Here is a 14,135-nt window from a genome sequence, read left to right as displayed (position 1 = left end):
AGGATCTATTCAGCTCCTCTTTGCTGTGCTATGGGACGTCGCAGCAAGGTTCTTCTCTGCGCCAGTGAATGAAGATCTTCACACCCAAAACACGTTTGAGAAAGAGATTTGGGAAGTAGTTCAGGAAGCGTAGCTGCCTCTACCAGGGTGGAGAGAACAGCCCACAACTAACTGGCCAGGCAGGGCAGTTTATATAGGATGTCTTGGGGGCGAAGTCAACCAGGGATTGGTTAGTTTATCTGCCCAGGGATTGGTCCGTTTAGTGGGCTAGGGGCAGAGATGGCCCTGATTTCAGAGCCAAACTCTGTTTCTTTCACTGGCCTTTCTTGGCTTTTTGACACTAATTTTTTTTTTTTTTTTTTTTTTTTTTTTTTTTTTTTTTTTTTTTGGTTTTTGAGACAGGGTTTCTCTGTGTAGCTTTGCGCCTTTCCTGGGACTCACGGTAGCCCAGGCTGGCCTCGAACTCACAGAGATCCGCCTGGCTCTGCCTCCCAAGTGCTGGGATTAAAGGCGTGCGCCACCACCGCCCGGCTTGACACTAATTCTAAGGCCAGGACATATTTCTTTCATTGACTCTGATTCTAGGGACCAAGAGTGTTTCTTTGGTACTGGTTTCAGAGTCAGGGCATGTTTCCTTGGTTCTGGATTTAGTGATAAAGTGTTCTTTTCTCTAGCTCAGGTCTCCAATCCAGGCTGTGTTTCTTTCCCTGGTTCTGGGTTCCAGGGCCAGGGTGCTACTTTCCTGCTCTGTGATTGGTTGGTTTCACAGGTCAGTTGGCCAGGGACAGAGATGGCTCTGATCTCACTGAGTTTCTTTAGCCAACCCCTTTTTCCTACAGTTTGAGGCCAGCTTGAGCAACATAGACAACTTTGTCTCAAAACAGGAAAAAAAAAAAAGTGATTTCCACCAAATGAAATCTTGGGTAGCAGTATTTGTCACAAACTTCAAAGATGTGGCATTTTCAATGAGGTTCCTGTTTAAGCAGTCATCTTTTATTATAAGAGCTCTAAATGCAACCCAGGATGGTTTCTCTTGCCAAATTGCCATCTGACACTTTGATATTCAAGCTATAAAATCTATACATTGTTTTAGGACGCTTTCACTAAATGTGTGCCAATAGATTGCAGATTTTGCCTTACATTAATCCATGTTAAAAAACTTCTGAAATAGGGCTGGAGAAATGGCTTAGAGGTTAAGAGCACCGACTGCTCTTCCAGAGGTCCTGAGTTCAATTCCCAGCAACCACATGGTGGCTCACAACCATCTGTAATCTGGTGTCCTCTTTGGTCATACATGCTGTATACATAATAAATAAATAAATCTTAAAAAAAAACTTCTGAAATAAGATAGAAGGATCTTAAGGTACAGTAATGCTATCAAGTAATGCTTGAAATACTGAAGTACACAGCACTCAGTGCTTTCCATAGGACATCCAGTATTATCACACTCCTGACAACTCTGTATGTGGTTGGAAATGACTAAACCCTTGATTCTCTCGCCCCCACCTCCTGAGCACTGGGATGACAACTGTGTGACACTATGTTGCTGGAGACTGAAGCCAGGACTTCGTGAACACTAGGAAACACTCCACCAACCCATCCACCTCCCCAGCCTCCGGTTTTCAGAAGGCGGGGCTTGGAAAATGCAAGGAATTGACTGCAAATCAGAATTAACAGCCAGAAGTCCTACCCTATAGTCTGCCACGGTGGCACAAGCCTCTAATTCTTGCTCTAGAAAGGCTAGAGGCTGGACGATTCTCTGTCGGTTCCAGGGCAGCCCGGTCTACATAGTTTCAAGCTAGCCAGGGCTACACAGTGATACCCTGTCTCAAAACCAAAACAGCCACAACCACATTTACTAGAATGCTTTTCGAGAAACAAGGAGCATCTAGCGGTGCTTAACTCTTCAGTCACGCAGGGGTCCAGGTTGGATTGGCCTGGGTCACGAGTCTCATTCCGGTGTCGGCGTGACGACCATCCCCGAGACGGCTTTCTGCACGCCGCCTGGTTTCTGCAAACCGCCTGCTTTCTGCACGCCGCCTGGTTTCTGCAAACCGCCTGGTTTCTGCAAACCGCCCCTAGACAGACCCGAGTGGGACCCTGGCCTAGAGGTTTCCGTGTTGACTCCCGAGCCATGGCTGGGGCAGGGCAGGGCAGGGGTGACGCCCAGTGCGGGCGGGCGGGCGGGCGGGCGAGCGGGGCGGGGCGAGCGCGGCTCCCATTCGCCGCCGCCGCCGAGCCGACTCCCCAGCCGCGGCGCCGCCTGCCGAGCGCAGGGCCCGGGACCGCGCCGCGGGCGGAAGCATGCTGGACTTCGCCATCTTCGCCGTCACCTTCCTGCTGGCGCTGGTGGCCGCGGTGCTGTACCTCTACCCGGTAACCGCCGGCTCGGGACTGGGGGACAGGGGTGCGCCTGCGCCTGCGCGGACCTGGGCCTGGGGAGGGGGAGCGCTGGCGGGAGGGGCACGTGGCACCGCCCCGGAGGGCCTGCCCCGTGCGCGTGCGCGCCCCGCCGGCGACCCGGCCCGTCCTGCGCGGGGACCCGGGACCGGGGAGCGGGGCGCGGGATTCTGGTTGTCCTGGGCGGCCCCGCGTACCCCATTCGGCGCTGCTGTCTTCTTGTGGGGGGCCCTTTGCGGTCCTGACGCCCTCAAACCACAGTCCCCTTGGCTACGGCATCCGGGGAGGGACTCCCGGCCGTCTTTCCCTAGCGCCCCCCTGCATCTGTCCCTGCTGCATCCTTGTTGGAATGGGCGAGGCCGTGCTCGCCCGGGATGCTCGCTAGGGCCAGGGCCGTAGGCAGCCACCCCCTCCTCACCCCCATTCCCCCCCACACCCCGGGTCTCCCAGACTTTGTCCTCCTGTCCCTTTCAGAGGGAGAAGCTCTCAAAACTCCCGAGTTAGTGGTTAAGAATCATCCTTAAATCGTGGGCGTCGTGCATACCAGAAATCCCGGCCCTGGGGAGGTGACCCAGGAGGATAGGAGCTCAAAGCCCACCCTGGACTCCATCAAACCCTGTCTCAACCCCCTCCCACCCCAAATGTGTACAAAGTTCGGTGGGTTTATGGAAAAGTGGAAAGTTAGTGGACAGCCCCAGGTAGACTGATTACTGGCGGTGGAAATGCCCCCTTACAAGCGTCCGTCCAGAGCTGGTGAATGGATTAGACTAATGCCGAAAACGAATTCCTGGACTCAGAGAAACAAAACATGCACATGAAGAAGGCGAGAGAGCAAACTGTGTCCTAGCAAGCGAGATCCATGTGGCTAGAGCCGATTTAAAACCTGACAGGGAGGGTGGACGGATGTAAGCGGAGAGGCCGTTTTAAGGACTTTCAGTCAGTGTTCTGCTGGAGGGTTTCAATAGACACGTGGCAGTTTTAGTTTAAAGAAAAGCTGGGAATGATGTCTTTCTTCGGCCTATAATCCTAGCACTCGGGAGGTAGAGGCAGGAGAGTGTGAAGGGTTTCCTCCAATCCAGAGCCAAGACCAGCCTGGATCACACGAGACCTTGATTTAAATGTTAAATTTTATATACTAGAAATGATGGAGTGTCTGTAATGATAAGGAAGAGAAAAAATGTCTTGAATTCATTCCTTTTACCTGAATGCCAATCTTTGAATCAAGGGATTTTCAGATTTAAAACAGTAGTTTCAGAGCTGTGCATGCAGCTACTCAGCTCAGGTGGGAGGTCCTTGAGTTTGGAACCACCTGGGGCAATGTAGTGAGATCCCACTTGAGAACAACCCTCATTTTATTACATAAGTTTTATGAGACTCATTCTGGCTGCTGTGTTAAGAATGGACCATAATTATGGGGCTGAGGCAAGGGTAGGAGCAGAGAGCAGTTGGAAAGATACAGTATTTTGGTGAGAGATGGTGTTAGCTTGGACCCCCAGTGGACACTGGAAAGAACCACAACTTTGTGACGATAAAGCCAGTGAAACTGGATATAAAATGTGAGCCTAAGAGACTCTGGAAGAAAAACACCTTTTTTTTCCCCCCTAGTAGATGGGAGAATGGATTTGACCCCAGGGAAAGTGAGGATTTTGTGTAGTTTTTATTTTGGTGAGAGTTAGTGAGGTTTCATAGGGATCAGAAGTTTGGTGTGATTAAGCCAGGTTTGAGACGCCTGTTAGACAGCTGTTGTAGAATATTATTTTAAGGTGTGTTACTTTTTGTTTATGCGCTGTAACATTTGTTTAATGATGGAGAGATGTGTTTGATTAAATAAAATTCACCTGTGGTCAGGAGGCTGCGTCAGCAATTAGCTGACAGGAAGTGGTAGGGAGGAGACAGGTGGAGAAATTGTGTGTGTGTGTGTGTGTGTGTGTTTGGTTTTTTGAGACAGGGTTTCTCTGTTCAGCTTTGGTACCTGTCCTGGATCTCACTCTGTAGACCAGGCTGGCCTCGAACTCACAGAGATCCTCCTGCCTCTGCCTCCTGAGTGCTGGGATTAAAGACGTGTGCTACCACTGCCTTGGAGAAGGGTTTATAAGGAGGGGCGAGGAGAAGCATGAGGGATTTTTGGAGGATGAGAGCAAGGAGGTGAGCTACTTGCTATTCAGCCTCGGAAGAGCAGAATTCCACCTTTGAATCTTGAGTTCTTTAGAGGGATGGAGGCTTAGTGAAGTGTTGCTGGAGGGCTTCTCTCCAGGTTCCCCAAGCCCCACAATCCCACAATCCACGAATAAAATAATCACTCAGACGCTTATATCACTTATAAACTGTATGGCCGTGGCAGGCTTCTTGCTAACTGTTCTTTTATCTTAAATTAACCCATTTCTATAAATCTATACCTTACCATGTGGCTGGTGGCTTACCGGTGTCTTCACATGCCGCTTGTCCTGGCGGTGGCTGCAGTGTCTCCCCTCAGCCTTCCGCTTCCCAGAATTCTCCTCTCTCCTTGTCCCACCTACTTCCTGCCTGGCCACCTACTTCCTGCCTGGTCACTGGCCATCAGTGTTTTATTTATATAGAGCAATATCCACAGCACATCTCCTTTTTTTCTTGTTTTAAAAAGGAAGGTTTTAACTTTAACATGGTAAAATTACATATAACAAAACAATTATCAAGCAAGAATTACAGTTACAATATTAAAGAAGATGTCCTATCTATCTTATATTTGTGAATTTAAGGTTTTATATCTAACTTATCTTTTATCATAACTGAGGAAATTACAACTATCTAGTTTTCAACCACATCAAAGACCTGAGAAGGAACATAATGGTACCTGAGAAATGGTAGATGGATGCAAGCAACTTTTGGGAATTTTGCAAGAGTAGACCAAGACAGCTGGCAGCCTGGACAGTCACCTAATGTTTCTCAGCATTGTTGGTGCAATCAAATTGGCTACAGGCCTAGAGTATCTGACAGACCATTTTCAGAAGCAGGATTTATGAAAGACCATCTTACCCTGTCTTGGCAGAATATAGTGGTTGCTTTCCTTGTGTACTGCTTGTCCAGAAAGGACAGCATTGCATTTGTACTGTCAGCCATCAAGGCAAGGGCAGTTCTTTGCCCAGTAGGCCATTTTGTGCCCAAAAGACAAACTTCCAAATAGAAATGTCTTAGAAGCCCAACATTCTCTCGGGATCAATTGGTGCAGCCAGGAGCAATTGTGTCTCACGTCAACAGAATTCTAAGTTATTTAAATGCCATATTCTCTAGGTCTATGAAGTGTTTGAAGATTACCTATCTATCTGAAATATATCTATGTATACCTAGAAGACTTAACTAACATGGCTACAAATATTATCATAGATGACTAATTATTAATCTATTTTTAATTATCCATTACAATTTTAAATGAGTTAAACATAATACCTTAAACAAGAATAGAAATATATATATATATAGTATAACAAAATTAACTTCAAGTTTGTATCAATAAACTAAAATTTATACCAATGTAAAACATTTTAAACATAAACTAAAATCTATACCAATGTAAGACTTTTAAACAAGTTCTTTAAAAGTAGGTTCATTAATCTACCCTTTTATCTTATCACCTCTATATCCTCCTATATATCTATATCATATCCCCTTTTCTTTTTTAGAAAGATCACATTTATAATCAACCTGCTTTAAATAAATATATTGGTTTTTCTCTGTCCCACACCAGAGGGCTCTTTTGATTTGGGACACAAGAATCTCTTAACCATTTTTTTTTAAGCAATATGTCTGGGTTTAGATGGGGAGTGAGCCAATTCCACCTCTAAAGCCAGCTTGGTATATTTGGGAATTTGGGCGTAGCATCTCTTACTACTTCCTGCTGGAGGGGGACGCTGTATCTTATGGGGACGCAAAGAAAATTTTAGGCCTATGGGGTAGTCCGTGAGGCTGTATTGTGTGAACCAGTTGCCTTGAAACCGCTCTGGATGTTGGATCATCTGGGCCATGGTGTCATCGGAGACCTTTCAGGGGGTCTTGGCTGGTGAAACCTGATGTATCTTAATCTGGAACAAATCCACAGCCTCTGGCTTTCTGTGGAAACAAAAGCAGAACCTCTTTTCCAAAGCAACATATCCTTAAATCCAAATTTTGAAGTCAAGGTACCTTTAAAATATACATTTTGGCATAACTCAACAACTTTTGCAATCAAATGTTTTTCTTCAGTTACGAATATCAAAGAGAACATAATCCAGATTCTCTGTGTGGTAGCCATCTTTACGTGGCTTATTTTTTATATTACCTTGAGCCTGTTTCTTTAAATTATACCATTGTAAGACTGAAACAGCGCTGTGGCTGCTGGCTCCGCCCACTTCAGCTTCCCAACATGGCGGCTGTACGTTTTCTGCCAGTTCTGTGAGTCATCAAGTCTCAGAAATAGTGGGTCTAAGCTTTTATCAAAGCAGCGTGTAGCCCAGAAACCTCTTTTTTTTTTTTTTTTTTTTAAAATACTAGTAAAGACTAAATCTACCACACAGCTTAATTTGCCGCTGGCAGATGCCTCATTTCCGCCATACTGCCGGTCAAACGCACCCGCCAGGAACCCGCCAGTGTCCAAACTTGCGTTTTGCCACATCTAGCTGCCCGTATGAGACAAGAAGCAGGAACCTGGTTTTGGCTCTGTTTAGAATTGGTTATTAAATATTCTCAGGTTTAAGGTGGAAACTCGAGCCGTTGGGCGCCATTTGTAGCTGGAGGGCTTCTCTCCAGGTTCCCCAAGCCCCGCAGTCCCACAATCCACTTATAAAATAATCACTCAGACGCTTATATCACTTATAAACTGTATGGTCGTGGCAGGCTTCTTGCTAACTGTTCTTTTATCTTAACCCATTTTTATAAATCTATACCTTGCCACGTGGCTGGTGGCTTACCGGTGTCTTTACATGCTGCTTGTCCTGGCGGTGGCTGCAGTGTCTCTCCTCAGCCTTCTGCTCCCAGAATTCTCCTCTCTCCTTGTCCCACCTACTTCCTGCCTGGCCACCTACTTCCTGCCTGGTCACTGGCCATCAGTGTTTTATTTATATAGAATGATATCCACAGCAGTGAAGTTCCCTGATAGTTTTACAAGAGTTGGAGTTTGAGGGAACAGATTTCCCTTGGGCTACGGCCCTTGCGACCTGACCGCTGCTGGTAGTGGTGGGGTTGCCGTTGCTGATTTGGACATCTGTGGCTTAAAAGGCAGCAACCATTAAATAAAGGACAACAGACGTCCAAGTGGGTGGGAGACAGACATCGAGGACTCCGTCTTGAGTTTTAAGGTAAAAGATGAGACTAGAGAGAGTTTGGGACTGCCAGTGTATAGATTATATTTAAACTTGGAAATTGTTCCAGTCTCCTGGGGAATTGAGCTAGCTAGCAGAGAAGTGGTCCAGGGTCTCAGCCCTGAACTTGCTGTACATAGAGGCTGAAGAAGGAATTGGGGAAGGGCAGAAGCAGGCTGCAAAGAGTCCCAAGGAGTGGCAGCCAGACCAAAGAAAGGCAAAGAATAATCAGTCAAGTCAAATGTGGCAAAATGTGCCAAGGAGGCTCAGGTGTGAGAATTTAGTAATATTGGTAATCAGAGATGAGCAGTTCCAGTGGAAGGATGGTGATGACCTGACCATGGTGAACTGGTCAGTGGAATGATGGATGGCCTGACCATAGTGGACGGGTCAGTGGAATGGTGATGACCTGACCATAGTGGACGGGTCAGTGGAAGGATGGTGATGACCTGACCTAGTGGACGGGTCAGTGGAATGATGGGTGATGACCTGACCTAGTGGGTGGGTCAGTGGATGATGGTGATGATGACCTGACCATAGTGGACGGGTCAGTGGATGATGGTGATGATGACCTGACCATAGTGGACTGGTCAGTGGAAGGATGGTGATGACCTGACCATAGTGGACGGGTCAGTGGATGATGGTGATGACCTGACCTAGTGGACGGGTCAGTGGAATGATGGGTGATGACCTGACCTAGTGGGTGGGTCAGTGGAATGATGGATGACCTGACCATAGTGGACGGGTCAGTGGATGATGGTGATGACCTGACCTAGTGGACGGGTCAGTGGAATGATGGGTGATGACCTGACCTAGTGGGTGGGTCAGTGGAATGATGGATGACCTGACCATAGTGGACGGGTCAGTAGATGATGGTGATGACCTGACCTAGTGGACGGGTCAGTGGAATGATGGGTGATGACCTGACCTAGTGGACTGGTCAGTGGATGATGGTGATGATGACCTGACCGTAGTGTATTGAAAGGTACTTAAGTCTGCATAATTCTCAAGAGTTTTGCAGTGTAGGGGGCTGGTTGTGTGGAGTGGGAAGTGAGTAGAAGGATTCTTTCCATGTGGGAGAAATTACATCATGTTTCTACGCTGATGAGGACTGGGAAGTTGGGGGAAATCACCTTGTAAGAAACAGAATTGATGAAGCTGGTTTTTGCAGGTATAGTGGGATTCAGAGCTATAATTGGGAGTTGGACTGTTCGTTCATCCACAGTACTGGAAGGGAAGAGAGACTGGAAGGAAGTGAGCGCCAGAGTGGTAGCTCAGAATCTAACATTGTTTTCATTCAATACATTCAATACATCTTAAGCAACTACTGTCCCAGCCAGCAACTGTAACTCCAAAGGTACCAGCAGCATTTCCTCTCACAGGTCACAGCCAGGCAGGAATTCTGTGCCCTCAGGTACTGGCTGTATCATGGTGCTAAAGGGAATTTTATCTAAATCTCTATCCTCCGGTAGAATTCAGGAGTCAAAGGTCGAGGTGAAATCCTGCCAGCTCAGAGAGGCTGAATAGCAGCAAGTAGCTCACCTCTCCTCGCTCACATCTCCTGAAAAAGGGGCCGTCCTCCTGCTCAGCCCCCCCACTTAGGAAGCCTGCTACCCTTAGCTCCTCCCTACCACTTCCTGTCAGCCAGATGCTGACTCAGCCTCCTGCTCGCAGGTTAATTTTATTTCATCAAACAAATGTAGCACAGCCTTTGCATTGTTAACAGAGGCAGCGGAAACCAATGTGACACACCTTTACACAGTTAAAATAACATCCCACGACAGTTAATAGCACTTGCTGCTCTTGCAGAAGACCCAGGCTCAGTTTCCAGCACGCTCATGGGGTGGGGGTGGGGCATGAGTGCTTGTGACTCCAGGATCTGAGACCCTCTTTTGGCCTCTGAGGGCACTGCATATATGTGGCGCACATACAGACGAGACACACACATTAATAAAAATAAAATGTGAGAAAGAATATAAGGAAACAGATGTAGGCAGGTAAGTATTGTTAGAAGATTCCCAGTTGCCTTTCCCCCCCCAAAGACATAGAAGCAGAATTATTGCTCTTTGGTGAAGACAGGACGCTGAAGAGAGACATGAAATGGTGTCCGCCACCACTCCAGCTGTTCACGAACTCTGGGATCTCAGAGTCTGCTCCCAAGTAAAGTGTAGTCAGAGAATGGAAGGAGACAGAAGGTTCATAAAGGATTCACACGCAGACTTTCTGTTGTTGATTCAAATCTAACGACATAACAAAGCACAAGAGAGGAAAGACTTAAATTCAAAAATTTCAGTCCGTGCTCGTCCGGCTTTTAGGCCTGAGGCGAGGCAGACACCACAGGGACCGGGCAAGGTGGAGGAAAGCTGTTCGCCCCTGGGCAGTCAGGAGGGGGAGGGAGAAGAAAGGGGCCCAGAGCACACACCTGTGGCTTTCCTGCAACTAGGTCTCAACTCCTAATATTCATTCAGCCCTCAAGAGTGGTTTGTATCCCCAGTAAAACGTGAAAAACCTAACTTTTCATTTATGAGTGGTTACCAGTTGGAGATAACTTTGGGGTTTGGGATGGGAGTTTGTGTCCACGTCTCTCAGCACTGGGACCCCATCTGGCAAAGGCTGAAGACACATGCTGGCCTCGTGCATGCGCCTGCCTGTGGGGGCCCACGGAGGCTCCCTAGTAAGGCCTAAGTCAAGGTCAGAAAGTCTGAGCTTGCTTTTACCCAGCAAGGCTGCCTAATAGGATGATTTGGCCGAGGGCGTGGTTACCAGGTGTTTGGAAGGGTCCATACTTGTTGGTACTTTATACCTGGACCTTGAAAGGGGGAGGTCTTTTGCCCCTCCCCTTGCTGATGTAGGAAAAGCCCATCATGATTAAACTCGGTGCAACATGGTATTGTGGCCCTCCACAGGCTAGCCCTCCCGAAGCTACCCTGTGTCTCTGTCTTTTCTCTCCATCTACTGTGTCTGTATTTCTAATACTTCCTCATTCCTCACTCCTCCCCCCAAGAATCCCTGGACAGGTCGGAGCCGGTCTCCTACACCCACCCATCCCTGTGAGTTCGTTGGTTTGCTGGTCCTGTTGTGTTTAGAAGGTCTTGTGTTCTTGGTTTCTTCCATCCTCTCTCTGGCTCTTTGGTAACAATCTTTCTGTTACCTGGTCCACAAGATTCCCTGGACCTCAGGGCAGGAGTTTGATGAAGACATCCCATTTAGGACTGAGTGTTCCAAGGTCTCTCACTCTCTCTGCATTGTCCAGGCTGTGGGTCTCTGTATCTGTTCCTGTCTACTGCAGGAGGAAGCTTCCCTGATGATGGCTGAGCGAGGCACCGATCTGCGAGTGTAGCAGAATGTCATTAGGAATCATTTTATTTTTGCGTTCCTTTGGCAGAACAGCTGTGTCTGGCTTTCTCTAGGTCCCAGGCCTATCTAGTCTCCAGTTCCTGACCTGTGCTGGGCATGGGTTCCACTTCATGGAGCTTTGTGCCGTTATTGAACGAGCGCAGCTTGCTGGCGGGACATCATTGTAGGTCGAGGGGTTTGTGGCTGGGTTGGAGTTTACCTGGCTTTGGTAGCATGCAGAGTACCTTCTAGTTCCATGGACACTAGTCTGGGGATAAAGGCTAGGTGAGCACCGGCTTGCTTCTCCGTGTTCAGTGAGTTGTATAGATGTTGTCTTCAGCAATAGATCCTTGTGATCAGTTTGTGGAGAGAAACCAATAGCCTTGGGCAACAGCCTGGGTTGTTTGGGGGTTCCCATGGGATCCCTTTGGCCAATAACTCAATTAGATGTAACTGGCAGCTTCATTTAGTGATGAGAGATATCCAGTCAGGACGCTCTCTCCCCTGTTACTTTGAGATTTCTTTTAGATAATCTTCATATGTCTGTCTATTGTAGGAAGCTTCCACTGTCTTGGGTTTCTATGTGACACCTGAGATGGCCCTTAATTTTAGCTCTCTCTCCTCCTACTTCCTTCCTCCCCCACTTTCCCCTCCCACTCCCTACTTGGCCCTCCCATTCCAGTCTTCCCACCCACCCGTAACTATTTATTCATTTCCCCTTCCTAGGGAGATCCATCCCTCCCCCTAGTCCCTTACTCTGTACCTAATCTCCACGGTTCTATGGACTGTAGCTTGCTTATTGAAAACTTAGCCACTGACATCCACATATAAATGAATACATACTAGGTTTGTCTTTCTGGGTCTGGGTGACCTCACTCAGGATATTTTTTTTCCTAGCTTCATCCATTTACCTATGAATTTCATAATTTTATATTTTTAATGACTGAGTAATATTCCATTGTGTATATGTAGCACATTTTCTTTATCCATTTATCTATTGACAGACATCTAGGCTATTTCCAGTTTCTGGCTGTAATGAATAGATGGACATGGTTCAGCAAGTGTCTTTGGAGTAGTGTAGCTGGATCTTGAGGTAGATCAATTCCCAGCTTTCTGAGGAACGTTCACATTGATTTCTGTACAGATTTATACTCCACTTATTCCACATTCTCCCCAGCATGAGCTCTCATTTGTCTTATTGATCTTGGCCATTCTGACAAGCATAAAATGAAATCTCAAAGCTGTTTTGATTTGCATTTCCCTGATGACTAAGGATGTTGAACATTTCCTTAAGTGTTTCTCAACCATTTGTGTTTCTTCTTTGGAGAATTCTCTTTTTAGATCTGTACCCCATTTTTAAATTGGGTCATTTGTTTTCTTTATATCTAGTTTTTTGAGTCCTTTATATACTTTGGAAGTTATCACTCTATCAGATATGTAGTTGGTAAAATCTTTTCCCATTCTGCAGCCGGCCACCTTGTCAGAGTAATGGTGTTCTTGGCCGTATAGAAGCTTTTCGACTTCATGAGTCCCATTTATTAATTGTTGATCTTAGTGCCTGTGTTAACTGTGTTCTAGTCACAAAGTCTTCCTGCGCCAATGAGTTCAAGACTATTCCGCACCCCCTCCCCCCAGAGCTGAGGATCGAACCCAGGGCCTTGTGCTTGCTAAGCAAGCGCTCTACCACTGAGCTAAATCCCCAACCCAACCCAACCCAACCCCCCCCCACCTTTACTTTTCTCTTCTATCAGGTTCTGTGTATCTGGTTTTATGTTAAGGTCTTTGATCCATTTGGAGTTGAGTTTTGTGCAGGGTGATAAGTATGGATCTACTTGGATTATTCTACTCTAGTTTAACCAGCACCATTTGTTGAAGATGCTATCTTTTTTTTTTTTCCAGTGTGTGTTTCTGGCTGCTTTATCAAAAGATCAGGTGTCCATGAGTGTGTGTTATGTCTGGATCTTCAATTCTATTCCATTGATCAATATGTCTGTTTTTGTATCAATACTTTGGTTTTTATTACTATAGCTCTGTGGTACAACTTGAAATTGAGGATGGTAATACCTTCAGCAGTTCTTTTATTATTCAGGATTGTTTTAGATATCTTGGGTTTTTTGTTTTCCCACATGAACCTGAAGATTGTCCTTCCAAAAATGTGTGAAGAACTGTGTTGGAATTTTGGTGAGGAGATTGCATTGACTCTGTAGATTGCTTTTGGTAAGATTGCCATTTTGACTATGTTAATCCTGCTGATCCATGAGCATGGGAGATCTTTCCATTTTCTGATATCTTCTTCAATTTCTTTCTTCAAAGACTTGAAGTTCTTATCATACAAGTCTTTCACTTGGTTAGCGTGACCCCAGGATATTTTCTATTATTTGAGGTCATTTTGAAAGGTCTTGTCCCCTGTTTTCTCTCTGTCCTTTTGTCATAGGAAGGCACTGACTTGTTTTGTATCTAGCCACTTTAGAGAATGTTTTCCAGTGGAGTTTTTAGGGTCATTTATGTATATATACTCATATCGTCTGTAAATAATGATACTTTGACCTCTTCCCTTCCTGTTTCTATCCCCTTGATCTCCTTCAGCTGTCTTATTGCTTTAGCTAATGCTTAAAGTCTATTGAATAGGTATGGAAAGAGTGGACAACTTGCCTTGTTCCTGATTTTGGTGGAAATGCTTTGAGTTCCTCTCCATTCATCTGGTGTTTGCTATCGGCTTGCTATAAATTGCCTTTAATATGTTAAGGCATGTCCCTTGTATCCCTAATCTCTCTAGGACTTTTATCATGAAGGGGTGTTGGGTTTTATCAAAGGCCTTTTCTGCATCTAAAGAGATGAGCATGTGTTTTTTGTCTTTCAGTTTGTTGATATGATAGATTACATTTATCAGTTGACATATGTTTAACTATCCCTGCATCTCTGGGATGAAGCCTACTTGATTGTGGTAGATGATCTTTTTGATGTGTTCTTGGATTCAGTTTGCAAATATTATATTGAGAAATTTTGCATCTATGTCCATAAGGAAAGTTGGTCCATAAATCTTTTTTCTTTGTTGGTCTTTATGTGGCTTAGGTATCAGGGTAATTGTGG

At 46.1% G+C, this 14,135-nt stretch overlaps 1 protein-coding gene across 1 annotated transcript in view; it reads left to right on the top strand.

Moving 5' to 3' along the window:
* Window positions 1-2,214: 2,214 nt before the first annotated feature.
* LOC114682486 (cytochrome P450 20A1) overlaps window positions 2,215-14,135 on the top strand; it is a 55,540-nt gene continuing 43,619 nt past the window's right edge. The window contains 1 exon segment of the mRNA XM_028856367.2: window positions 2,215-2,376. Coding sequence (XP_028712200.1) covers window positions 2,305-2,376 — 72 coding nt within the window. The 5' untranslated portion in view covers window positions 2,215-2,304.

This window comes from Peromyscus leucopus, chromosome 13 (assembly GCF_004664715.2).
Source record: "Peromyscus leucopus breed LL Stock chromosome 13, UCI_PerLeu_2.1, whole genome shotgun sequence".
NCBI lineage: Eukaryota > Metazoa > Chordata > Mammalia > Rodentia > Cricetidae > Peromyscus > Peromyscus leucopus.
The sequence above is the reverse complement of the archived record's forward strand: the minus strand, read 5'-3'. Positions and strand labels throughout refer to the sequence as shown.